The sequence below is a fragment of the Capra hircus genome, chromosome 13 (assembly GCF_001704415.2).
Source record: "Capra hircus breed San Clemente chromosome 13, ASM170441v1, whole genome shotgun sequence".
NCBI lineage: Eukaryota > Metazoa > Chordata > Mammalia > Artiodactyla > Bovidae > Capra > Capra hircus.
This window is the reverse complement of record NC_030820.1, coordinates 30994675-31021348: the sequence shown is the minus strand read 5'-3', so window position 1 is coordinate 31021348 and position 26674 is coordinate 30994675. Positions and strand designations below refer to the sequence as shown.

Here is a 26674-nt window from a genome sequence, read left to right as displayed (position 1 = left end):
TCACTCTCCCGAGACTTCACGCTTTATGCATCGTTCTCTTCTCCCCATCGCCTACTAATTTTTTTAACCTCCTTTAATCTAATGTTATGCATAAAAGAACCAAGCATTCATCTTTGTTTCATTGTAGTGGTGAGAACATCCTTTCTTTTTATTAGTTTTTCAAAGTTGAAGGTAAGGACAACACTAACAGTAGGACTAATGATAAAAATTAAAAAGATTTACAAAGATTTGAATTCCTATAATGTGGGCCCTAGGTTTGGTTTTTTTTTTTCCCCCCACTAAAGGCTGGTTTCTGACAGTTGGAGATAAGGGAGATGAGCTCATCTTTTTCATTTCAGGGAGGTGATTTTTAGAAAGAGCCGTAAGGGAATTTTGAAGTTGGGGAGCCCACTAGTCTCAAGATATTTGGCAGAACTTGTCATCTTGGTTCCTTTTCCCCAGGGGTGGGGGGACACAAGGGAAACTAAGCTTTATTTGTTTGTTAATATGAAAGTTATATGCTTGAAGAAAACCATTGTGAGCCTGGTGTCTTCCCTGCATGATCCTAAGCCAAAGGTAGGGTACGAATGATGAGACAGGAAAAATATGGCTAGGAGGCTGAGAGGGATGTGATGAAAATGGCTAAAGAACAACAGCAACAAAAAATCAAATAAAGTTTCTTCAGGGTCCAAGCACCTGGATATTTCCTCTGGTGATACACACGTCAGTTGTTCAAATATGGGGGTGGGGTGAGGTATGGGGTGCAGGACCACTCCAGGAATCACAGCAGTAATACCTTTTCCTGTGATATTATACTAAGGGTAGGATGACCAATAGGTGGAATCTATTGTTCAAATTAGTACACTTGTGAGCCTGAAAAGGGGGCATTTTAATCAGTAAGCATAAACCAAGACCATCCCACGCAGACTAGGATGTAAAGCAACTTGACTAGGGGTCACTTCCTAGGCCAATTCTTTGTTTACTCACACAGATGAAAATCATAGCTAATGTTACTTAGCACAGTGCCTGGCATTTGAGTAAACAAAGTGTAAACCATCTTACTTTCTCCTCCGTCAACTCTACAGAGAGATAGATGTAAGCACTTAAAAATTACAGGGAGGTACTTCCCTGATAGACCAGTAGTTAGGACTCTGCACTTCTCCTGCAGGAGGCGTGAGTTCCATTCCTGGTTGAGGAATTAAGATCCCTCATGCTGAGTGGCCAGAAAAGAAATAAATAAAATAATTACAAGGAATGCCTATCATAGCATTCTTGGAGAAGAGGGAATCACAGTAATACAGGAAATTGGGACTTAAAGAAGTCTAGGAACTTCTTACTGAGAGGAAATTTTCCTCCAGGACACACAATGGACCATTAGAACTCATATTGCTTCCAGGCCAAACCCTCCCTCTTTTATTTATCTAAACTTTAGAAGACAATGGCACCCCACTCCAGGACTCTTGCCTGGAAAACCCGATGGCCAGAGGAGCCTGGAAGGCTGAAGTCCATGGGGTCACTGAGGGTTGGACACGACTGGGCGACTTCACTTTCACTTTTCACTTTCATGCATTGGAGAAGGCAATGGCAACCCACTCCAGTACTCTTGCCTGGAAAGTCCCATGGACAGAGGAGCCTGGTAGGCTGCAGGTCCATGGGGTCGCTAAGAGTCGGACACGACTGAGCGACTTCACTTTCACTTTACTTTATCCCTCTTCCTAAACTCTGCTCACATTATGTGACCTATAGGAAGCTTTTCATGACCATAGTTACTTCATGCTTATTGCCCTAGATTTTGAAAGCTGATTAGAAATTAGCATCATTCTACCACTTGTCAATTTTATCGCCCAAGGAACAGGTAAGAATTTTCCTTTATTGTGTCTAACATCAGTTCCTCAAGCACAAGTCTTTAAACATATCTGTAAGTAGATATATGTTATACTAATGCCTTTTGGGCTTCCCAGGTAACTCAGTGGGAAAGAATCTTCTAGCCAATGCAAGGAGACATAGTTCCATCCCTGGGTCAAGAAGATCCCCTGGAGTAGGAAGCGGCCATCCACTCCAGTATTCTTCCCTGGGACATCCCATGGATAGTGGAGCCTGGAGTGCTACAGCCCATGGGGTCGCAGAGTCGGACATGACTGAGCTCACGCATGCATGCAGATATATACATTTAGGCATCACATATAGTTATACACACCGAAAACCTAGGTAGTTTCTGGTGTCAAAACTAAATGAATTTGTTCCATTTCTATGTTGCTAATGGAAGATGCAGCCCTTACATCCTGGCTGTTGTCTACGCTTTAACCCCCATAGTAGAGTTTGTGCCACTCATGCTGCACATAACAAAATGCAGTTTTCGTTTTGGTCAGGTTTTTCGCTTTAGGATGTCTGTTTGTTAGAACTGGACTCACACATGGATATGGACCTAGCTGAACTCATTTTAGGAAAAGACCTAGTGTCACTGCAAGTTATTTTATAACATTTATTTGTAAGTTTGAAAAGCAACTGAATTGCAAAGAAGCAAGGTCTACCTAAAATGACCAAAACTCAGTTTCAAGCATAAAGTTGAATTTCTCAAGTTAACCTAACCTTGATTTTGTGGCAGTTTGACCAAAAAATACTTAACCAAAACATAAATATTCTCATGAAATTTAGTGGATTATGTAGATATTATCAAATAAGTAAGATACCAACAGAATTTTCCAAAGATTTATTGAAGCAGAAACAAGTTGGTCAGATACTTGATGGAAAAAAGCAGTTTTAATGGTATTCAAAAATACTTTTTAAAAAGTATTCTAGCACAAGGCGTCTTCAGTAAACTAGATTATGTTGTAAACTTTTTTCTAAATCTTTTATGGGTGTTGGTTCAAGAACTAGGGCTTATTCCTATTCCAAATCTATCTTGCGCTCCTGAAAAAACTGCAGAAAGGCACTTGAAAGCTGTTTCTTTAAGATATGGATTTTTTTTTCCTTCTTGCTGGTAGTATTTTGCTGCACGAAGTATGTGCAGTTTTTATTCCAGATCATCATGATGCTGGGAAGTTTCGTTGATAACCTGTTAAGAAAAATAGAACTCAAATCAAATACAATAGTACGTACTAATGAAGACAGGATCCCATAAAGCCTGTAAAAGAAAAATCCTAGGATATGGATATAATTTATTGTGAAAATTGGAAGATTACATTGGTTCTGTATGAAAAGGCTCACAGAGTGGGGAGAGAGACATATGTAAGATGCTCTTCACCTATAGGCAAAATATGTATCCAATAGGATGCTATGACTTAAAAATACTGTGTGTATGAAGAATGCTGTAATAATTGTCAGCAGCAAAATTTACAATTAATACTAAAATGTATAAGTACATTTGATGTGCAAGGGAAGATTACTTGAAGATTACAATACATTTTGACCTTGTCTTTCCTGGCACAGAGAGGTCTAGGAAACTACTTAGTCATGTGCTATGCCTTTGTATCACACCATGACAGGGTCTAGGAGTGTCCAGGGAAGGCCCTATGTGCAGGATCAAAACATTCCTAATGTTGACATAGTCAATATGAATTCATGACACAGTCTCATGAATCCAGTTTAGGAAGTAACTTAAGGAAACAGTACTCCTGTTTCAAATTAAGCACCAAAGTAAATCACTAATTTTGGACAAAGGCAGACTATTACCTCACTTTTGCATCTAGGAGCCAAATAATTAGTTGGATGTGGGCACTGGCTGGAAGAAAGTACTATTCTCCTTTTAGGAGACATGATTGAAACTGAAACCTCCCAAATTAGCTAGCTGTATCTGACACAGATTTATGCATTTAAAGGCTTATCAATGCTGGCCTAAGATTATTTCTTTTTGATTTAATGATACCAACCTGTCCATCTCTGGTTTCCACCGTCTTAATCAGAAGGGTCCTTTTTGAGTGGGTGTCAACCAGAGGGAGTGAATCCAAATTGGTTTCTGAATAAAGAAAGCAGGTCCAAAATGAGTAAAAATGAAATTTTTAAAAAGGAACAATTTTGTCCAAAAATAATGTTTTTGTTCATCATTGTTTAAGGCACTATTCCCAAAATAATTCTGAAAGATTACCACCTGTTTTCAAGCCCAGGGGCTAATGTTACTGAGACATCAGAATGGGATGGACTGTTTTAGCATTTACTCCATGTGGAGGAAGAAAAATGGAGTTTCAATTTAACTGGAAATACAGAATACAAAACAGTATTTGTTTGAAAATTATGGCTCTCCTAGAGAATTTTCTCTTTATGGTATTTTTCAGTTTAAAAAATGAGTGTTTTATAAGCAGAATGGCTACAAGCTGCTAAAATGTTTCATAGGGAATTCCCTGGCAGTCCAGGGGTTAGGACTCCATGCTTCCACTGCAGGAGGCCCAAGTTCAATCCCTGGTCGGGGAACTAAGATCCTACATGCCACAGAGATCAGTCAAATAAATAAATGAATAAAAATTTTCATAAAAGATAATCAAATGCTTACCCCTCAGGTTCAGGGAAGAAAAGTTTGGAAGAGGCAGAGAAATCCTATAAAAAGAAAAACAGTCACATTTTTCATAAACAACGAGAAACAAATTTATACAGTTATTGTCATCAATTAGGAAAATTTATGCTTATAATTCACTGGTGACGGATTCGCTTTAGAAGAATTAACCCATGATTGGTCCCATTAGTATATTTAAATATTTCACTCCAAGCGTTTCCTACAGGGACTGGAAGTACTGTAGCGTGACTACTGGTTTTCACAGAATCAGCTGCAGGTTCAGACCCCAGTTCGGGTGATTAACTAACTAGGACAAGGAACTCAGTCTCTGAACTGAAGATTTCTCATCTGTAAAAAGTGGTAAGGAGCTACCTTGAAGAAAGGTTCTGAATATGAAATGAATGGTGCGTGGAAAACGAGGGGCACAATACCCAGCCCAGGGCAGCTAGGAATTCACTCCCAGGAGCCCTGTTCCCTACCTGCTCTCCTCTCCTTCCAGCAGCTTCCTGTAGGTGGCGATCTCGATGTCGAGCGCCATCTTGACATTCAGCAGGTCTTGGTATTCGCGCAGGTGACGAGCCATCTCTTCCTTCATGTTCTGAATCTCATCCTGCAGGCGGCCAATAGTGTCTTGGTAGTTAGCAGCTTCCACAGAGAAGTTCTCTTCCATTTCACGCATCTGGCGTTCCAGAGACTCGTTCTGCAGGAAAGATGAGAAGGGTGGCTGGTGTTATTTCCCAGAAACAAACAAAAACAGCTATTCCCCCAACCTCAGCGGTAAAGAATCCGCTTGCCAATGCAGGAGACTCAGGTTCGATCCCTGGGTTGGGAAGATCCTTTAGCAAAGGAAATGGCAACCCACTCCAGTGTTCTTGCTTGGGAAAGGCCAAACGGGGTCACCAAGAGTTGAAAACGACTCACTGACTAAACAACAACAACCCCAACCATTTCCAAACTATCTGCAATCATTTCCCCTCATAGCAAATGGGAAAAACTCCAACTTTTGGTGGAAAATAATGCACCAGGTTCCTTCCTAGTGGAAAAATAATATAGGCAAATTAAAACCTTGGGATCTCCAAGTTCTTTTTGAATGAGTCTGAACAAATCATTTTCTTGGGATTAGAATGCCAATTTTTCTCCTTTGAACAAAGTTTTCTTCCAAGAGCACCCTCAGATTGGCCACCTGAATGGCTACAAGCTGGTGATCTGCCTTCTGTTCAGGAAGGACGATACTCACAGTCCCTTTGAGGGCATCCACCTCGCAGGTGAGAGACTGCACCTGCCGGCGGTACTCGTTCGACTCCTGCTTGGCCTGGCGCAGGGCGTCGTTGTTGCGGTTAGCAGCTTCAGAGAGGTCAGCAAACTGTCAAGGAGCAAGCAGAAACCCTGGTCAGCCACGGGCCTCATCCACAAATCCTCCAAGATTCTATGTGGCCTGGACAAATGAGAAAGCTTAAAGATGGTGAACAAACAAATAAGTAAATAAGGCATGATGCCAACCAAATTTTACACTCGAAGTTCCAAACTCAACATCTTCCAGGATACATTTAAATTTGTTTTGATAACCAGAGAAAATGAGGTGGAAGGCGGATGTTGAGATTTTCAAGCAGAAATTCACTCTGCTGCCCTCATTTGCAGAGGGTGGAGGTCAAGAGCATGGTTTGGGGGTTACCTGGAAGTAGGATGACAGATGGCAGTGGGGAACGATGGGGAAAGGTGGGAAGTACAGCAAGAAATAAAACTTGAACAAGAAAAGCCAGCTAAACTAGGGAGCTAAAAGGTACTTAGGAACCACAGACAGGTACAGCAAACAGAATGGTTTCCATTTGTTCTGGCCACACTAGCTTGTTTGTACCTTGGACTTGTACCATTCCTCAGCCTCCTGAAGGTTCTTGGCGGCCACGCTCTCATACTGCTGACGGACATCACGCAGGGCAGCTGTGAGGTCAGGCTTGGAAACATCCATATCGATTTGGACGTGCTGTTCTTGAATCTGGGCCTGAAGCTCCTGGATTTCCTGAGGAAAGAAAGACAGAAGGTCAGCTGTGCCAAGTACGGGAGCAGCTTCACCCACAATCATTCACAGACAGTGACTCTTCTTACCTCATCGTGCAGTTTCTTCAAAAAGGCAATCTCTTCTTGCAGGGATTCCACTTTACGCTCCAGGTCAAGACGTGCCAAAGAGGCATTGTCAACATCCTGTTTTGAAAAGAGAAAAAAAAAAAAAGAAAGGGACATGGAAGAAGATGCTATAAAGTCTGTGGCTTATCCTATTTATTCATTTTAAATGAACCAGACAAACTTAGCCTCTTTACTATCAAAAGGGCATTGACAAATTTTATAACCTTTAAATAAGTTTGTAAATCACCCAGGGCTCCAATATACTGTTTTCTGCTCTTCATTAACAAACTTGAATTGTGATCCATTGAGTTGTACTCAAGCTGACCAATAAATATTTAAAAATAAATAACTGTAAGCCAGCATGGCAGGCTGCAATCAATCATTATTGAATCCATAGTATCAGTGAAGTTTTCATTACTTTTTTAAATCTAGAAAATCAGTGTCACAGGATTTTAAAATTTTTTGAGGCAGGGGTAACATTATGGAATAATATTGATAGAATAACAAGAACTGATCAGATTTCATACCTTCATGTGTACATGAGAACACACAGAACAGAAATCTGTGCTCCTGAGGTTTCAGCACATAATACCTAAGCTCTCTTTTTGTCTCCTCAAATCTTCAGAAATTTTTTCTCAGGATCCCAAGTAAGTCACCTGATATTCAAGTTACAAGCCTAGATCTTTATTCCAATTCAGTATGTACACTGGCAAATATGTAGTTCAGCCAAATAAAGAAAAAGAAGTGTAACCCTGAACTGTATTTGCTTTGCTTTCTCTGGTAGATTTTTCTCCTGAAAGTCACCTATCTCATTCCACAAGGGTGTGTCCACATCTTTTTTACTTAGTACTAGGTCAGTTCAGTTCCTTAGCATGTTTCAGAATGACTAATCAACATGCACACACTATATGTAAAATTTTTACTGCTCTGGTCTCCTCCTGTTTTCACCATGGGCAAACTGGTGGAAAGATTTTATTGCCCCTCAAGGAATGTCTTGAGGATTTTTATACCTCTTATCTTGTAAGCCAACTTCCCTTGTGTCTCAGCTGGTAAAGAGTCTGCCTGCAATGCGGAGACCTAGGTTCGATCCCTGGGTTGGGAAGATCCCCTGGAGATGGGAAAGCTACCCACTCCAGTATTCTGGCCTGGAGAATTCCATGGACTGTATAGTCCATGGGGTCGCAAAGAGTCAGACACAACTGAGCGATTTTCACTTCACATATCTTGTAAGCAGTTATATTTGGAGTCCAGGTTAGTCTTAAAATGTAGACCTGTTTCTATCACCTTCATGGAAAAGTAAATGAGCAAGGGGTGATAATAAAATGATCAGTCTTGGGAAAAAGAATCATTTTTGCTTGTTGTTAATCATTGCAAAAGATAATATACTATTCTCAATTTTCTAAAGTTCTACGTGTTATTATACTTCTTTGAAGAGAATATGAGTGGTTTTATCTAATCCCTAAATAGGAGGAACAATTTATACTAATATTATTTCATATGAAGTTACTACCGGGGAAGAAAACATTACAGACATGATGATCAGAAATGCTCAATGACTGAAATAAACCACACATTTCTGTGTTTAACTTGATAAATACATTTCTGCTTCAAAAAGTATTCTAGACTATTTGCTTGAGGGAGCTTTTAGAGCCAGTCCCAGTGAGTGTTCAGGAGAATAAAACTGCTGGCAACTAGTCTTCTTTGGGATCCAACTTTAGGTTAAAAATCCTTAAAGGCCATCTATCTTCGGAGCAAGAAAACCATTTTTCTTAAAATCCTATCCTTCATTTTTAGGTTTATTCTTTATGGAGAAAATGCTAAAGAATACAAGGATTCAAAAAAGGAAGGCCTTTCCAAATGTGAGGTAGGACTGCAGCTTTAAGAACTTTTCACATCACATACTTCGAGTCTGGGCCAGATATTAGATAACGGGGGTGTTAGCAAATACTTGTGTCCAATTAGAACAGTGCTTGCATCATTACATATTCAATAAGAATGTAGCCTGTTGCAAAGCATCTCCAGGAACACAAAGACTCCTATTCTTTCTGACCAGAGCCACCACACTTGCCAGAATGTCTGTATCTACATTCCATAGTGAAGTCCGTAGAAACCATTAATACCTTTCAGCCAAGGGGACAGATGGCTCCCTTTCATCCTTATTAGATCACAAATTAGTTGTGCATAGCGATACTTCTGTCTAACCTTGGGGCCACAATAGAACTTGCCGGCAAGAAAATGAAATTTCTGGCTCCATTAAGTTTCCTATCCTCCCATCCATTTCACATCTAAAACTACAGGGCAGAATTGTGCTTTTTGTGGCCTTGAAAAAGGTAGTCAACTTTGGCAAAACCGCAACCTAAATCAAACTGTAACTCTTCAAAATCAAAATATCAACGTGTTGCAAACACAAAACGGAAAAAAAAATGATTTCTTGGGAAAAGAATCTTGAAACAAATTTAAAAATGTTAAAGACCATGTCCTACGGAACGGTTTAATCATTCAAGGGCTTTTATCCAGAACTGCGGTCTCTCTGCCACTAGGGGGCTTGGCGCGCAGACGTGAAGTTTTGTATGATTCAGACTTGGGTTAAGAAACTTTTAGAATTGCCCGTGGGTTGGGCGGGAGGGTGGCGTCCGGTGGCTTCGAGCAGGAACGGAATCTACCAACCTGTCTGAAAGACTGCAGAGTGCTCTCGGCTTCCTCTCTCTGAAGCATCTCCTCCTGCAACCTGAAACAGTTTCAGATTAACCACAGGGGAACCGGGAAACCGCCAGGGGCGGGGCGACCACACCCAAACACCCAGTCGTGGCGCAGAGACCCAAGGGTTGCTGCGCCACCTCCGCGCTCAACTAGCGACCGCGCCTTAGACCTGCTGTCCTAGGCAAGTTTTAGCGGGACCTTGTCCTCTGCGTGGAAAAGCAATCACTGTCGCCACCCCGACCTGCGAGACGCCCGCCACCACCTCACCGCGGAGACTCTACAATCCCTTTGTCTCGCTCTCTCCACGGCCCGTTGGCTGGCAGCCCGCCAGAGGGGGCCAGGAAACTTTCTCAAAGTTTGGGGAAATCGCGTTCATCCTTTTCTAGGGCCTTAGCAGCAGCAGCAGCAGAGTACACAGTGGTAGTTTTTAAAAGTCTGCAACTTGAAACGTGCGTTCTTGGGCAATGAGTCGGGGTAGAGGGAAAATGCTAACTTGGAAGGTCTGGTTCAGGGCGGGGCCCGCACCGCTTAAGCCACAACCCCGCTACCCCGCTGTCCCCCACCCCCACCCCCGGCAGCCGCCGCCCGGGCCACATCCCCAAGGGCGTGGCAGCTCCGGTATCCACTTCATCCCTCCCTCAGCCCCGCGTGGGCGCCGCCTTACTTCTCCCGGAGCCTCATGATGTCTTCGGCCAGGTTGTCGCGCTCCACCTCGACGCGGGCCTTGTCGTTGGTGAGCTGGTCCACCTGCCGGCGCAGCTCTCGCATCTCCTCCTCGTAGAGGTCCCCCAGGCGCGACTTGCCCTGTCCCTTGAGCTGCTCGAGCTCAGCCAGCAGGATCTTGTTCTGCTGCTCCAGGAAGCGCACCTTGTCGATGTAGTTGGCGAAGCGGTCATTGAGCTCCTGCAGCTCCACCTTCTCGTTGGTGCGGGTGTTCTTGAACTCGGTGTTGATGGCGTCGGCCAACGAGAAGTCCACCGAGTCCTGCAGCAGCCGCACGCCGGGCACGCCGCTCCGCAGGCGCACAGCCGAGGAGCGCGTGGCGTACACGCCACCCGGGGACGAGGTGTAGAGGGTGCGGCTGGTGGAGGGGCGCAGCGCGCTGCCCAGGCTGTAGGTGCGGGTGGACGTGGTCACGTAGCTCCGGGTGGAGCTCGGCCGGCTCGCGGTGCCTGGGCCGCCGAACATCCTGCGGTAGGAGGACGAGGACACGGACCTGGTGGACATGGCTGCAGAGGGTGGCGGTGGACTGGGCGACTGCGGTAGCACGGACTGGCTCCGGGAGAAGAGGCGAGCGCGAGGGCGCGGTGGGTGTGGGCAGAGGGAGCGGTGCTGCGTCTCTGGCGCGGGGACCCCGGAGCGAGAGTGGCAGAGGACCGGACCCCGCGCGGGGCGCAGTTTTTATAACCGCGTTAGGTAAGAGGGTTCCCTCCCACTGCCATCCCGGCGACGGAGTGCGCCAGCCAATGGGGAAGGCTGGGTGGGGGGTTGGGGCGGGGGCGCCCCGGAGCCGTCCTCCTCCCCCATCTTCCCCAAAGGGGACTGAGCACAGTCCCGTTACTTCTTAGCTGGGCTGGGACTTTCAGGGGCTTTCCTGATGGTGGCCCGAGCTCTGCTCACCTCTGGGTGCTGATAAAGGAGGGGTCGCGCAGTGGTGCAGGGGGGAACAGGCCAGGACTGGACCAGAGGGGTCCCGGGCTCCGCGCCAAAGAGATGTAGGAGGAGGCGCGCGGGTGGGAGGGGCGCGCCGCGGCTGGGTTGCGCTTTACTGGGAGAGAGTGGATGCGGAGCCCCGCGGGCCAAGAAGCAGGAGGAGGGGGAGTGCAGGATCCCGCAGAACTGGAGGCGTGGAGAAAGAAACAAAGAGGGCCTGAGATTAGAGCGCGAGGTGAGGGCGCGCACAGCTCTGGACGCAGGGCTTGGGCCCCGCGCAGGAGTGTGTGCACAGCCTGCTTCGAAAGAGGATCCGATGCGGACCCCGTCTCTCTTAGTCCTCTTGTCTTGGGAATTCCTGTTCAGGGACCTAACGGACTGGGTCCCCTGTGGACGGTGCGCCTTTCGAGGCGGCGGCCGAGGAAAGCCCGGGGGAGAAGGGTGGGGTCGCTGAGTCACTGGCACTGAGTCACTGCACCCGGCTGTCCCGCCGAGGGCTCCTAGCGGTACAGGGAAACCGTTAGACGAGATTGACTCCAGCCTCCCCGGGCCTGCGCGCAGTTTGTCGAAGTTTAACACAACTTCGAGCTGGGCCTCAGCTTTCTCGTGGGCAGCTCGCCTGCGTGAAGACTAGCGCGCGCCTGAGTTCTTAAGAACTCGACAAAGCCAGATTTTGCTCCGATATGCAGGCTTCTCTGTAGTAAGAAACTTCTGCACACATTCTATAAGCGCCGAACGCGGGTCTGGGGCATCACAAATGCACTCCGGGGAGGTTCTTGCCAAGTTCCCCCTCACTCTCCTCTCTAGTCCCCTCTCGGCTCTCCCCCTCCCCCCATAAAAACCACACCCGACTTTTAACAGGATCTGGAAGTTTGGGGTGAAGGAGGAAGCTCTGCGTCCGCAGCTGCACAATCAAATTGATCTCTGGTTTTTCTGCTGTTGCGGAAGTCATTCAAGGTATAAACCTGCACTAATTATAAGAATGAATTAGGTGATACTTTAAATGTTTAATTTGGTGAATGAAAGGCAGTTAGTTGATTAAATGATTAGTTAGAAAGGCAGCTAGTTAGCCTCAGATGATAGAACGTTTGCAGGGACTGATGCATCCTGCAGGATTCTGGTGTCTTGTCGGGGAAAACTCACTGGTCCGTTGGTCGATTTTCCAGAATTCCTGCAGTTGAACTTAAAGTGAGAGAAACAAAATTGAATACGGGGCAAAATGTTTTGGTGTAGGGTGCCAAGGGAGTGTTCAGACTCTTAACACCAAAACCTTTTTAGATAAATCCCTCAGCTAGGTTTTTGTTGTAATGTTAGTAACAGGAAGAACAGTATGGTTACCCCCAAAGAGAGACAAAGAAAATCCAAAACAGTCTTTTAGTGATACCTACAGCAATTTAAAATTCAGAGGTTTTTTGTTTGTTTATATTTACAAGACTGAAGGAGTATTGAAAGGATTAACCCCCAAACCACTGTTAAAATAAAAGCCTCTTGATTCTGTAGTGAATGGAGAGGAGGGTAGGATAGGAAGAGGTAAATCCTTTTCTCTGATTTTTGTTTGTTTGTTTTGAAAGGGGAGTGCTGAAGGTTACCTGGCATTTAAGAAAAATAGTTTAGAACCAAATAAAGGGTTTATTTCTGTAGAAGCCTCTTTTAGGCAATATTTTGTTTACCACATTTCAGTTCTGGCAAATGGAGCCGACAAGGTTGAGCAGCAGCTCCCCTGTTGAGGACATCCTTAACTCTCTCCTTCTCTGGAAGGCTGCGGGTCCCTCTTGAGCATTCCTGGGGCATGGCACTCTGGCAGACCCGCTCAGGCTCCGTGTTACCCTGTTGCTCTCTGAGAGCCCTTTATTCAAGCCACTGCTCAACAAATGTCACCATTGTGAGTTTGCATGGAACCTTAGGATGAGAAAAAAGCCATCTCCCTCTGGGGGAAGGGAGGGTGAATCTTACTCCCACCTAAAATGCTGATCCCAGGGCAATGCGCTGGTGCTGTCAGAGGACGCTTGCTGTCTGACTCACTATGGAAAATGAGGGCAAGGCCCTGGTGCGGTGTGGCAGGGTGCCCTGTTGGTGACCACAGCAAATTCCTCAGGCCTATGGTGGCTTCCTCTGGGGTGGCCGCTGGCCCTCCTTATCATCTCAGGGGCATCCCTTCTCCTTTCTAACCTGTTCCATATCTGTATTCTCAGGATTGTGATATGTTCACTTGCTGTCTTGAGTAAACTGGGTGACTTAAGCAACAAACATTTATTGCTTCCGGCTCTGGAAGCAGAAAGTCCAAGATCAAGGTGCCAGCCAATTTGGTGTGTGATGAGAGTCTGCTTGCTGGTTTGCAGATGACCTTCTTGTTTTGCCCTCCCTTGGCAGAAAGAGTGCAGGTTGTGGTCTCTTTCTTTCTTATAAAGGACGCTAATCCCACCTTAGGGGCCCCACCCTTGTGACCTCATCTAAACCTAATTACCTTCCTAAGGCCCCACCTCCAAATATCCACACACTGGAGATTAGGACTACAATATATAAATTGTAGGAGCCACAAACACTCAGTTCATAGTACTTGACATACAGCACGTGTACACACACACACACGCAGATACAGGATCCAATATGTCCTTCTCAGTAGAAATTGCCATAGCTTGGGGTAGATTGTAGAGTGTAGAAAAGTGAAGGTTACTGAAACACTTCTACTCAATTCATACAGAATGCATGAAACTTTGGAAAAATTTTATTTCATTCTGAGATAAATTATATACCACCCAGGATAGTGCCTCAACCAAGGGAAGATGGTCATCCATGAAAGGGATCTATCTTTCTGAACTAATATCCTTGAACATGGTAACTCATCCTGCTCTATATGCACCCCTGTTTTCTTAGCACCTTTTGGAAGTAAACAGTGCACAGACATCACTTTCTCTGTTTTCATATTTATTTTTTGATTGCTGTGAAAATCTATCTCCAGAGTATTTTTGAATGCTGGACTCTGAAGCATCTTCAAACACTGCTTGCTGCAAGTTGTCTATAAATAAGGACACAGTGGACCAGTTTGTATGCCAGGCATAAACATGACCAAATCTAAAGTACTCCACAGTGATTTTGGAATTTGCAAGCTGTGGTGATGTCAGTTGAATTGGGCAATTTGAACTGACAGACCAGCCAGCCATGTGGAGAGGAGCTTAGTGGCCTGTGGAGGCTTTAGGAGAGCTGGGTGGCAGGAGGTTGTGCCAAGAGACCAGCTTCTAGCTGGATCACCTGGACAGAATGTCAGCAATGAGAAGGTGTCTAATGTGACAGGATGAAAACCATGGCAAAATCTAGAGTGTGTGGTATTAAAGATAATAATAATACTCAGTAATGTTAGTGCTGTAGTTTTTGTGTCTGTGGGATGACAGGAAACTTGAATTCATTTAATTTAACTGAATGCTCTTCTAGCATACTGCAGGATATAGTAGATGGTCCATTTTAAAGACTAGGCAACTAAAAAGCAAGCCAAAAATCTGCCCATGGTGATATAACTAGCAGTGGAGGCAGGAAAGGGGCACGCATTTTCTCTTAATTTTTATTGAAGTATAGTCACTTTAAATGTTGTGATAGTTTCCACTGTACAGCAAAGTGAATCAGCAGTTGTTGTTCAGTCACTAAGTTGTGTCCGAATCTTTGCCACCCCATAGACTGTAGCACAGCCAGGCTCCTCTGTCCTCCATTATCTCCTGGAGTTTACTCAAATTCAAGTCCATTGAGTCAGTGATGCTATCTAACCATCTCATGCTCTGGCGACCCCTTCTCCTTTTGCCTCCAATCTCTCTAAGCATCAGAGTCTTTTCCAATGAGTCAGCTCCTTGCATCAAGTGACCAAAGTACTGGAGCTTCACCTTCAGCAACAGTCCATCCAATGAATATTCAGTGCTGATTTCCTTTAGGATTGACTGATTTGATCTCCTTGCCTTACAAGGGACCTTCAAAAGTTTTCTCCAGCACCACACTTTTAAAGCATCAATTCTTTGGTGCTCAGGCTTCTTTATGGTCCAGCTCTCACATCTGTACATGACTACTGGAAAAACCGTAGCTTTGACCATATGACCTTTGTATCAACTATACATATACGTATACCCCCTCTCTTTTGGAATTCCTTCCCATTTAGGTCATCACCAAATACTGAGTAGAGTTCCTGTGCTATACAGTAGGTTCCCATTAGTTACCTGTTTTATGTATAGTGTTGATAGTATGTGTGTGTCATTCCCAATTACCCATTCTTCCCACCTTCTTTACCCCCTTGGTAGCCATACATTTGTTCTCTACATCTGTGTATCTATTTCTGCTTTGTAAATAGGATCGCCTGTACCAGTTTTAGGGGGCAAGCATTTGAATTGAGCTCTTTCTGACTCCAAGTGCACTTTTCTTATTGGCTTGATGACATTTTGCTTGCTATTAACTAATTTAATTCACAAACATTATTTGGAGGCATACTGTGTTTCAGGAGCTGTAGGTATAGGATAACTACCAGGTTATGTTGTGAAGAGCAGCTTCCTAAAGGAATTTGACAGATCCTTAGAATATCATGTTTTATGTTATTCAAATGATGAAACAGTGGTTCATAATACATAAGAAGGGAGTTTGGTTTTCACTTGGCTGTAAATCTTTACTTCGAGAGTGAAATATTTTCACCTAGATTTCTTTCTGTCTCTTCAAAGACATCATTTTCAAATTTAGACTTAACTCATCTCACACTCTAAACCTCATGAACCACTACAGCTTCTCCTTCGAACTTCTCTCTCTATTTAAGGCAACACAGCGAGCTAACAAGACTGGAAACTTTCATCCTCCTTCCCACTTCCTTACCCTTGGATGGCTCAGATCCCATGAGTGTCCTGTCCACTGCTTTCTGCACCCTCTCCTCTCTTTCGTCGCTGTGACTCATGTCCAAGCGATCCTATATCTCATCCCTGCAATACAGCAATTGGCTTCCCTTCTTCCAGGCTCTGCTTAATCACACCAACGTGTCTGACTTTGAACCAAAACCTCTTTTTCTTAATAACTGCATGCTTAAGACTCCCTAAAGCTGCAAAGTGAATGATTCATTCCCTTGTTAGAAGGTAAAGTCCGTGACAGTAGAGACTTTTCTCTCTTTTGTTCACTATCTTATCTCCAGTGCCTACAGAGAAGCCTGGCACATTTATTGAATGTATGAATTAATGCACGAATAGTTCATAGAGGAAAGGAGGAAGGGGGAGAAAAGAGGAAGGAGGGAAGAGTGGGAAGGAGGGAGAAAGAAAAGAGAGAAACAGAAGGCTAATACTAGTGCTAGTCATTTTACACATGACCTCCTCTCATCTTTTCAGGGTGTTATGATCCACAGCTTTCAGTAACACTCAGAACACATGTATTGAATGTTTGCCATGTTCCAGGCATCCTACTAGACGGTGGAGAATGTGAGCAAGGCAGGTACAGTCCACGTGCTCTTGGACGTAGAGCTGGATCCATGTGTGCATGTGTGTCATACCGAGAGACAATTCTTAAGGAACAAATCAAACAGTTAACAGTTTGTAATAAACATAATGAAAGCAACATTTTTTTCTTCAGAGGAGGTTGAGGCTCATCGTTTGACAGTGGCCTTTGAAAGCCAGGCTAAGTATGCCCATTCATCCTTACCTCCCACTGCTCCCCAGCAGACAGTAATTTCAATGAGACCCTAAGCTCCTCTCAGTTCCATGAATACAGCTCATTTCCCCCTACCCTCACATCTTTCTTTATATTCCATTCATCAGACATAGGTACTTGTTTTTTGCACTGCCTACAATGTTTCCTAGTATATTCGGGTAAGTTAAGAAACTTTTCATGCCTCTGGGGAGCTCATAGCCTTGAGGAAAAGTCAGGAACCACATGAAAGAGCTCTATTATGAATACATAGCAGAATGTGGTCAGTGAGTGCTCTGATGGAGGTATGAATAAAATGCTGAAGGGTTTATATGGAGACAAGGTCACATCTATTTGGGTAAGATCAGAAAATGTATTCAGAAAAGGTGACGTTTGAGGAATGAGTGTGATTTCTACAGCTTATCACAGACAGAGGATGCTCAATGCTGATGAAAACTCATAAGCAAAAACTGTACAAGTGTCCAGGTTCTGGGGACATGTAGGTAGTAGTAAGAATCCCGCTGTGGCTGATTATGGAGCAGTTGTAGGGGAAAAAGGGAATGGAAAGCTGATATGGAACCATGCATTGGAGGACTAAATGCCAAGGAAAGGAGTTTGTAATTAATGTGGTGGGTAGTGGGACACTGCAACTTTTGACGAGGAGAAAGACATGCTTGTGGCTGTGTTTTAAAAGGATTGTTCTGGCATATTGTGGAAGATGAAATGGGAAGACCAGTCTGAAAGCTGTTTGCAGTAAATTGTGTGACTGATAAAAGCCTGATCTTGGTGGGTACAGTCATGAAGAAGGAGGATGATTGTTAGACACTGAAGTTGGGAAGAGGGCAGGCAAGTCAAGGGCTCTGAGCTTTCTGGACTGATTAAAAGAATAGATGCTTTATAGATGGAAGATATTTTAGGTGGAAAATTACTCTTAGATGAACGATAATTCACTCAGATCCATTTACCTGGAAGTACTTCCTTTCTGTAGTCTACATAGAGCAAAACCTTATGAAAAAGGTAGGGTATAGGGACTTCCCTGGTGGACCAGTGATTAAGACTCCACCTCCTAATGTAGTGGGTGTGGATTCGATCCCTGGTTGGGGAAACTGAGATCCCATGTGCTGCAGGATGTGTGGCCAAAATTTTTTTTTAAGTTCAAAAAAAAAAAAAAAAAAAAGAAGATGGGGTATGAATTGGGTCATGCAGTTTTACTCCTTACAATATTTCTAGTCTGTTCACATAAATCAGTACTGATTCCCTTAGATTGTTCCTTATATAAGTTGAGTGTGTTGGCCTGCTTTCCACCCGTTGGTACAAAATTGTGAGCTTCTTCAGTTTCCTCTAACATAGTTTTAAAAAGTTCAAAGACTTGGAATGCCTTCCATCACTTTTATGCCTCCAAAAAAGTTCCACAGAAAAAGAAGCTTGAAGACGAACTTCTAGAATTTTCTTTGAAACTGTTTTTTGGGGAGGCAGATGATCATTTCCCTTAAAACTATATAACTACACAAATATTATGGAATTTGAGCTTCCTACAAATTAAACATGCTTTTCTCATATCACAAATGATGAAAAATTATTCTGAAACAGTACTGTAATGTATTCATCTGTTATCTCTAGACCTTTAAGAGATTATACATATTATGTTTACATATATTTTATACATGTATATGTAATTTTGATTTCCTCAAAGTCTAGGGCACCATCTCTAACTAAAGAAAGAGAAGGTGATGAGGATGTAGGAGGGACAGGGGATGTTAACTGCCACACAGAGGAAAACACGTGCAGAAAAATAATTCAGATTGATGTTGGACAAAGACCTGAACCTAGGTTGTCAGTATTGGTTCACGTGGTCCAAAAAGCAAGACAAAAGCAGCCCAGATATAAAAACCCAGACCTTATTGGAAAGAAAGCTAAATGATAGCATCAGAGTTTAGTTATGGGCTGAGTGAGACCTTAAGAGAGCAAGCAGGTTTTGCCCTGTGTCCTATGATGTTGCTCATTTTCATCAGAGAGAAGGAAGCCCTGCCAGTGTTAGAAAATCTGCCAAGTTGCTTTGGCATCATGGGAGTTTACTCAGCTTATTTGGAGGAGGTCATCAAGTTCCCAGGGGTAGACTTTTTTCAGAAGATATTTTGGTAATGGGTCTAATTATAGTAACTTTGTTTAATAGCATACTTTTCTTTGAAAGAATTGAAGAGTAAAAATAATTTTGAGTTCACCTTTATGATAACCTATGAAGTTGGGAAAGAGATCCTGACTATCTTATAGCCATGGTCTGTTTGTGTATTTGGGAAGGATTAAAGAACCCCTTCCCACCTATCTCAAAACTGACTAATGAATTGACCAATCTTTCCAAAAATCTGGAGAAGCTTTAGCACTGCCTTGTCACATTCATTTAGCCAGCAAAGTGAATTTTTTCAGAATCTTGATTATTTAACTTTGACTATGTTTGATAAACTCAGAGTTTAAAATATACCCCATCAAACTTTGGTCTCTGTGTGTGTTGAAAAAGATCAGTATGATTTGTCAGAGTTAGAAATGAAAATCAGGGGGCTTCCCTGGTGGCTCAGTAGTAAAGAACCTGCTTTCCAACGCAGGAGACTCAGGTTTGATCCCTGGTCTGGGAGGATCTCATATGCCATGGAGCAGCTGAACCTGTCTGTGTACTGCAACTACTGAGCCTGTGCTCTAGAGCCTGGTTCCCTAACTACTGAGCCCACATGCCTCAACTACTGAAGCCCACTCATCCTAGAGTCCATGCTCCAAAACAAGAGAAGCCACTGCAACGAGAAGCTCATGCACCTTGACAAAGAGTAGCCCCTGCTCATCATAGCTGGAGAAAGCCCGCCACAGCAACAAAGACCCAGCATAGCCAAAAATAAATGAATAAATAAATATTAAAAATTTGCTGCATGTCTCAGGAAACTCAAACAGGGACTCTGTATCACCCTAGAGGGGTGGGATGGGGAGGGAGATGGGAGGGAGGTTCAAAAGGGAGGGGTTATATGTATACCTATGGCTGATTCACGTTGAGGTTTGACAGAAAACAAAATTCTGTGAAGCAATTATCCTTCAGTTAAAAAATAAATGAAAATCAAAAACATGATGCTGAGGGGGAAAAAACCCCAATGCAAAAGAATCAAACTTATATTCTCCTAATTACAAAAAAAGACAAAATATTAGAAAAAATAAATCAGAGTAACCCTAAATGAAGCCATGTGACAAATGAAAGGACATCTAAGAGGGCATAATGATAAAACTAAGCAGGGCAAAAGGATTAAGAAAATTCATTAGAATGATACAAAATAAGTAAAGAAAGAACATTCTGAGTTAACTGTAGCAGAATAAAGGGATTGGCAGCCCTCTCTGTAATTCTGCTGCAACGGTTTCCAAAAGATTAAGTAAGACTTTGTATTTCTAATTAGCCAAGTACTAGAAATATACTCTCTAATGGGACTCATATGGCTGTGTGGAGTAACTGCAAAGGTATGATGAGATTTGAGCTTAATACAGATTAAATATACTTTTTGTATCATCATGAAAAATTTCTGGAACAATATTTATTTATTCATCTGTCATCTCTAGAACTTTAGGGGGTTAAACACATGTGCACAGAATACAATGCAGTCATATTTGCATGTCTAATCAGGGTTTTTCTTTTGCTGACTGTGGGTTGGTTTTCACAATCCTTGATTAGTGAACTCTAAACAATGTTAATGATAACCAGGCATGATTTTGATGTTGTTCCTAGAATCAGAGTCTGGCCCAGATGGGAAGGCTAGTGGTAATCATAATGATAGCCTGAGTATATGAGTGCTTACTGTTTGCCATGTGTTAACTTATTTAATCCTCACAACAACCCTGTTAAATGTATGAAGAAACTGAGGCACAGAACAACTTTAGTAACTTGCTCAAGCTCACACAGCCAGCAAGTGGCAGACTTGGGATTAGAACTTAGGACTCCTGGCTACAGCTCCCCTTCCAACCTTCACTGCATTGCAGTACTTTACATGCCATGGTGCTTTTTGTGCTGGTGACATCCCCACGTCTCTGGAATTCTTGTCATGGTGTCTCATCTATCTCTATGGATTTCCCCTCGCCCCCTTCCCATGCAGCCACAAGACCCCTTCTGATTCAGAGAATAGAGTGCCCTTAATGAATCATCAGGACATCGATGGGCATTTTCAGGGTTTTCTGTGGAGATCTCGTTTTTTAATTCTGACTCAGTTCACCAGAATGAAGCGATGACTATGACATATCATCCCTGCATGCAATGAGATGAATGAAAATCTTTACCCACATTTGTGGAAAAGAGAGATGCTGACCACATTTTTGGAACACATCACCTCTATAAGTAAAAACAGCTTTTCCCCATACTTACTCTATCAGTTTACATTTTAGGGAGATTTATTAATGTTTGGAATATTGTGTAGTCCAAGAGTAATGAGAGACGTGTGAAATGAGAGATTTAGTGAACTACCCAATGACCAAAATTCTTTTTTTTTTAACATTTTTATTGGAGTATAATTGTTTTACAACTTTGTGTAAAGTTTCTGCTATACAACAAAATGAATCAGCTATATGTATATGGAGAAGGCAATGGCACCCCGCTCCAGTATTCTTGCCTGGAAAATCCCATGGATGGAGGAGTCTTGTGGGCTGCAGTCCATGGGGTCGCTAGGAGTCAGACACGACTGAGCAACTTCACTTTGACTTTTCACTTTCGTGCATTGGAGAAGGAAACGGCAACCCACTCCAGTGTTCTTGCCTGGAGAATCCCAGGGACGGGGGAGCCTGGTGGGCTGCTGTCTATGGGGTCACACAGAGTCGGACACGACTGAAGCAACTTAGCATACATATATCCCCTCCCTTTTGAGCCTCCTCGCACCCCCTCCGTCCCCTCCAGGTCATCACAGAGCGCTGAACCGAGCCCCTTGTCTTATGCAGCAGCTCCCCACTAGTGCATATATGTCAGTGGCACTTTCTCCATTTATCCCACCCTCTCCTTCCCCGTTATGTCCACAAGCCCATTCTCTGTGTCTGCCTGTGACCAAGATTCTTAAGGCCAAATTCAGGCTATGTTACTGATAACACATAGGACCTTACCACCCAGTTTTAAACATTTCTTGCACAATACTAATCTCACTGCTCTTGCAGCTCAGATTTTTCCAAGAACTGCACACTTGCACCACTCTCTGTTAAAACAGCATTGTTAAAGTGTTTCCTGTGGGAACAAGGGTAGGAGCAACAGACATCACAGCCCCATTGTAGATAGAAGGGGAAAAGGATGCATGAAAGCAAGAGCCTGATGAAATCTCAGCAGTGGCACCATTACCTAATAGATTGAAATATTCTGAAGAGAAGCAGTGACCCCATCCAGTCAGTATATTTAGGGTCCTCCTGGGGGCCAGGCTCTCTGCTGGGCTCTAAGGACCCAGAAATGAATAAAGCATCTTCCTTGTATTCAGAGGGCATCTAATTCCCTCTTCTATTCTCTCTTAAATCCTTCTGTCTGAGTCTTGAATAATCATTCTGTCACTTTGAGGTCTAGTTCAGTAGTTTCAGTAGTTTCAGTAGTTCAGTTGATGTCCCCCTCAAGTCAGAAGGAAATAACAGCCACTTTTTCTGTGAAATCCATGGAAATGTCGAGTTTGCTTTTTTGTTCTCCTTGACAAAATAGAGCATAATGACTAGTTGCTGGGTTGCTACAGAAAACACAGGCCCCAAACGGCAACCGGGAAGAAAGAGTACTTAGCAATTAAGTAAAGGAAATGACTAGTGGGTTCGAAACCCAACCCACTGCCCATGTATTTCTTAGCAGAGTCAGGCATCTGAGTTACTTAGGCAACTGTTATCACTAAGGAAGTAGTTTTGGTGACTCATGCTCATACAGAATAACTTCTTTGCAAGTCTGTGTATTCAATGACCTTACCATTATCCTCATGTTTTCCCTTCTCTTAGCACTGGGACATAAAAACCACATTTGGATGACTTTGGTTTATCACTTAGAAGTGTTATCCTTCATTGGCTGGCTCATATTTTGAAATGTGATGGACACGAGGTGATATTGCAGGCAATAGTTCCTGCAGTATGTTCCTATATTAAAAGTAGAACTGACAGCTTTTCTAAGCAGAAATATTATATCTTGTTGTTTTTTATTGAAGTATAGTTGATTTACAATGTTGTGCCAGTCTCTGCTGTATAGCAAAGTGACTCAGTTATACACATATATACATTTCTTATACTCTTTTCTATTATGGTTTATGACAGAGTATTGAAAATGCTCCCTGTGCCATACAGTGGGACCTTGTTGTTTATACTAGTATATACAAACTTGTATATACTAGTTTGCATTTACTAATCCCAAACACCCTCTCCATCCCCTTCCTTCTTCTCTCCCCCTTGGCAACCCAAAGTCTGTTCTCTATGTCGTGAGTCTGTTTCTGTTTTGTAGACAGGTTCATTTGTGCCGTATTTTAGATCCCATATGTAAAGTGACATCACGTGGTATTTGTCTTTCTCTTCCTGACTGCCTCACTTAGCGTGAGAATCTCTAGTTGGGTCCATGTTGCTGCAGATGACCTTATTTCATTCTTTTTATGACCGAGTAGTATTTCATTGCTTATAAGTACCACAGCTTTATCCCTTCATCTGTCAGTGGATGTATAGATTATTTCCGTGTCTTGGTTATTGTGAATAATGCTGCTCTGAACATAGGGGTGCATGTATCTTTTTGAATTATAGTTTTGTCTGGGTATATGCCCAGCAGTGGGATTGCTGGATGATATGGTAACTGGTTTTCTAAGGACTCTCCATACTGTTTTCCATAGTGGCTGCACCAACTTACATTCTCACCAACAGTGTAGGAGGGTTCTCTTTTCTCCACACCTTCTCCAGCATTTGTTATTTGTAGATTTATATCTGGTAATAATAACATAATAATAACATTTCTTGTCAGTTATTTTTTATTTATAAAAAGGTACTATTTAAAATACTAGTCACACTTGTACCCACAATACCAAAGTATTTCATACCATAACACAAAATGCCTTTGTCTTTCCCTAGAGAGATACAAAATGGAATTCAAGTTTCCACTGAAAGCTTTCTAGGGATGATCATCACAAAAATAAAGGACCCCTAAGAAAACTCCTTTTGCCAGCTTCTCTCTTCAGATTTTTGATCTACCTGTTTGATGTTCCAACCATATTTGTTTATGGAAAATTGATATATTTTTTTCTGTTAAAAATAGTAGAGATGGTGTAGGGAAAAAATGAGTTAATGAAAAGAGTTATAGGTTGATGTGTTTGGAGAATTGTTTGGAAGAACTTACATTGACAGAGAAAAACAAAACAAAACTGGGAGCCAGGTGTCTGCGGTGATTTGGGGTTAGGGCATAACAGCCTGGCCTGGCCTCCAGGTTTTTCTGGTAGCCTCAGTAGTGCCAGCTTTCAGTGTGGTCAGCCTCGGGCTCACCTGAGCTGTTATTATGTCTTTTTTCCTAACTCCAGAAACCATGCCATAAGTTCAGATTTAGACAGTATAACATTAGCCGTTTTCATTTTGCTTTCAATCTGGTCGTTTCTGTTTTTAATTTTGTGGCTGGAAAAGCTTGAAAAATGCTATGAGTCATGACAAGTGTTTCTTTATCCTCCAGATAGAAGCCTTAGCAGCTGAGTGCTTTTCTGTGGGAACCCTTTCAGGGACTATTTGGGAGAAATACTTGTCCGGTGGTTCTCTTAAAGTGTGGTACCCAGGCCAGCAGCAGCCCCTGGAAATCTGTTAGAAATGCCACCTGTCAGTCTGCACTCCAGATCTGACAAAATCAGAAACTGCGTGGGGTTTGCCCAGCAATCTTTGTTTTACCAGGACTTCTAGATGTTTCTGAGGAAATGCTAAAGCCCGAGAAGCTCTGTGCTAGTGAATTGTTAGTATTTGGGGCCATAGAGTGAAAAATATAGTGGTTGGAAGATGGGAATATTTATGAGTCTTTGCTTATGAGGAGACGAAGAATAGATAGGAAAGAATGCTTTAACTTTTGGAGTTAAAATAAAGAGGGCTGGAACTTAATTCCCTGGATTAATTGTTTGCATGAACCTCTGCCTTCTCAGAGAACAGAGATCCTGATGACTTGGTTACTGGGAAATATATTGGCATGGTTCTAAAGTTCTAGAATAATCTCTCTAGTGAGAAAAGGCATGCCTTCCCATTTTAGGACAGAAATTCAACTCAGTTCTGTAAAACCCTATAAGATTCTTGTATTCCATTGACTTGGCCAGCTCAGTTACTTCTTGAGGCCCTAGTTTCTACATCTGAAAACCATATGCATTGTTACTTGCCTTGAATTATCTCATTGAAATGAAGTGAGGGATTCAGTATCTGAAAGAGAATTTTGTAAGGCATTTTGGTGACTGAAAAATGCAAAGATTAAGAGTGATTAATATGGATATTGATGCAGATATGGATTAATATATCAACTACACTTTGATATGTGCTCCCTTTAGTCTTGACTCTCATGTATTCATTTTTGGTGTTAAATAAATCACAGTTTTTGTTTTTATTTTTAAAATTTATTTATTTGTATTTATTTATGTGGCTGCACCTGGTCTTAGTTGTGACATGTGGGAGTCTTTGATCATCATTGCAACATGTGAAATCTTTTTAGTTACTTCATGCCGGGTCTTAGTTCCCTGACCTGGGATCAAACCTGGGCCCCCTGCATTGGAAATGTTGAGTCTTAGCCACTGCGCCACTAGAGAGGTCCCTAAATCATAGTTTTTAAAAGCTTTAATCTTCATTTCCTCATCAAAAACATAGTATTCATGATACCTACTCATAGGATTGTAGTGAGAAGAAAATCAGATGAAAATATGAAAAGGCAGCTTTTAAAGCTCAAACATTACAAATTTTCTATGTTGTTGTTTTCATTGTTATTTCATGTCCGGATTGAGAAAGCTTTGTGACTGTTGGCAGAATGACATCATCCAGGAGTTTGCAGTGAGTGTGTACATCAGCGGATTTTTGTTACAAACAATAGCTGTGTTTACTTTTCTACTCATTCTCCTTCAGTGGAATGTTTCCATTTTCTCATGCTGTGGGGGAGATCCACATATGTTTTATTAAAGAAAGCAAGCCTGGTGTGTTTTATCCTTTGAACTGAGAGTCCACATATCATTCATTCTTTTCAGGTCAAGCCATCTGGATGAACTGCCAGTCCTTTACTCACTCGCAACAATGGATAAACCTCAGTTTCCCCATACGTAAAATGGGATGTCAATAGTAGAGATTTGTGTGACACCGAAATGAGCAATGTATCCATAGAGCACACCGCAGAGTGCCTGGCACAGAGTAAGCACTCAATAATGTGAGCTGTTGTTATGACTGTCATGATTAAACAGTAACATGAAGAAGAGGAAGAAAGGTCGTGGCTGAAAGTCAAGGGCAGGAGAGGATAAAAAGACAAGGGAGGCAGCTTCAAAAACGGTCTGATCATTTTGCAAATGACGAGTCAAGCAATTGCCGTGATTTTTCTGGTCACTTTGATGAAAATCAAACACTTCCTTGGTTGTTTCAAATGAGAAGATTAACCATAGTTGTTTATAATGTCCATGTTCATGTAACAATCAAAATCACAGCCTTACTTGAAAGTTATGTGTCTTCCTGGCAAGGAGCTGTGGGAAGTGGGAGTCCTGGTTTTTCTCTCTGTGTGTGAAGTGCTATCACTCTTTCCTCATCTTGGTAAATAGAGAAGTAAATTTTGGGGGAGATAAGAAAGTTCTTACTTGACAAGGACTGTTGATGAGCCAGTGCTCACACCTCTCCATTTGGCATGTGTTTATTTTTTTAATTATTACTATTTTTTGATATGGACCATTTTTAAGGTTTTTATTAATTTGTTGCAGTATTGCTTATGTCTTGGGGTTTTTTGGCCTTGAGGCATGTAGTATCTTGGCTCCCTGACCAGGGATTGAAACTGCACCGCTGCATTGGAAGGCGAAATTGTAACCACTGAAGTGGTTGGCGTGTGTTTAAAAGTCCCTGGCATGTGCTTAAAACTGGCCTTTTTTCTATTGGGTGCCTCTTTGTTTTTCAAAGCACAGTTCA

At 42.7% G+C, this 26674-nt stretch overlaps 2 protein-coding genes across 2 annotated transcripts in view; one reads left to right on the top strand and one right to left on the bottom strand.

The window, feature by feature from the left end:
- Positions 2675-10702, bottom strand: VIM (vimentin). The gene is made up of 9 exons (XM_018057155.1): positions 9951-10702; positions 9254-9314; positions 6569-6664; positions 6321-6482; positions 5703-5828; positions 4945-5165; positions 4466-4509; positions 3849-3934; positions 2675-3034 (listed from the first exon to the last, which is right to left on the bottom strand). Exons 1-9 carry the CDS (start codon positions 10511-10513, stop codon positions 2993-2995), a joined length of 1401 nt encoding a protein of 466 aa, XP_017912644.1. The 5' UTR covers positions 10514-10702; the 3' UTR covers positions 2675-2992.
- Positions 11805-26674, top strand: part of TRDMT1 (tRNA aspartic acid methyltransferase 1) — a 92855-nt gene continuing 77985 nt past the window's right edge. Inside the window, exon 1 of the mRNA XM_018057153.1 lies at positions 11805-11896. The gene's annotated coding sequence lies outside the window, so the exon portion shown is untranslated. The remainder of the gene's footprint in view (positions 11897-26674) is intronic.

Excerpts from the sequence above, each read along its gene's own strand:
- VIM (XM_018057155.1), bottom strand. The coding sequence starts at position 10,513 with ATGTCCACCAGGTCCGTGTCCTCGTCCTCCTACCGCAGGATGTTCGGC. Across the intron at positions 6,483-6,568 it reads TGAAGAAACTGCACGATGAG|GAAATCCAGGAGCTTCAGGC; the intron begins GTAAGAAGAGTC and ends TTCTTTCCTCAG. Across the intron at positions 5,829-6,320 it reads AGGAATGGTACAAGTCCAAG|TTTGCTGACCTCTCTGAAGC; the intron begins GTACAAACAAGC and ends GCTCCTTGACAG.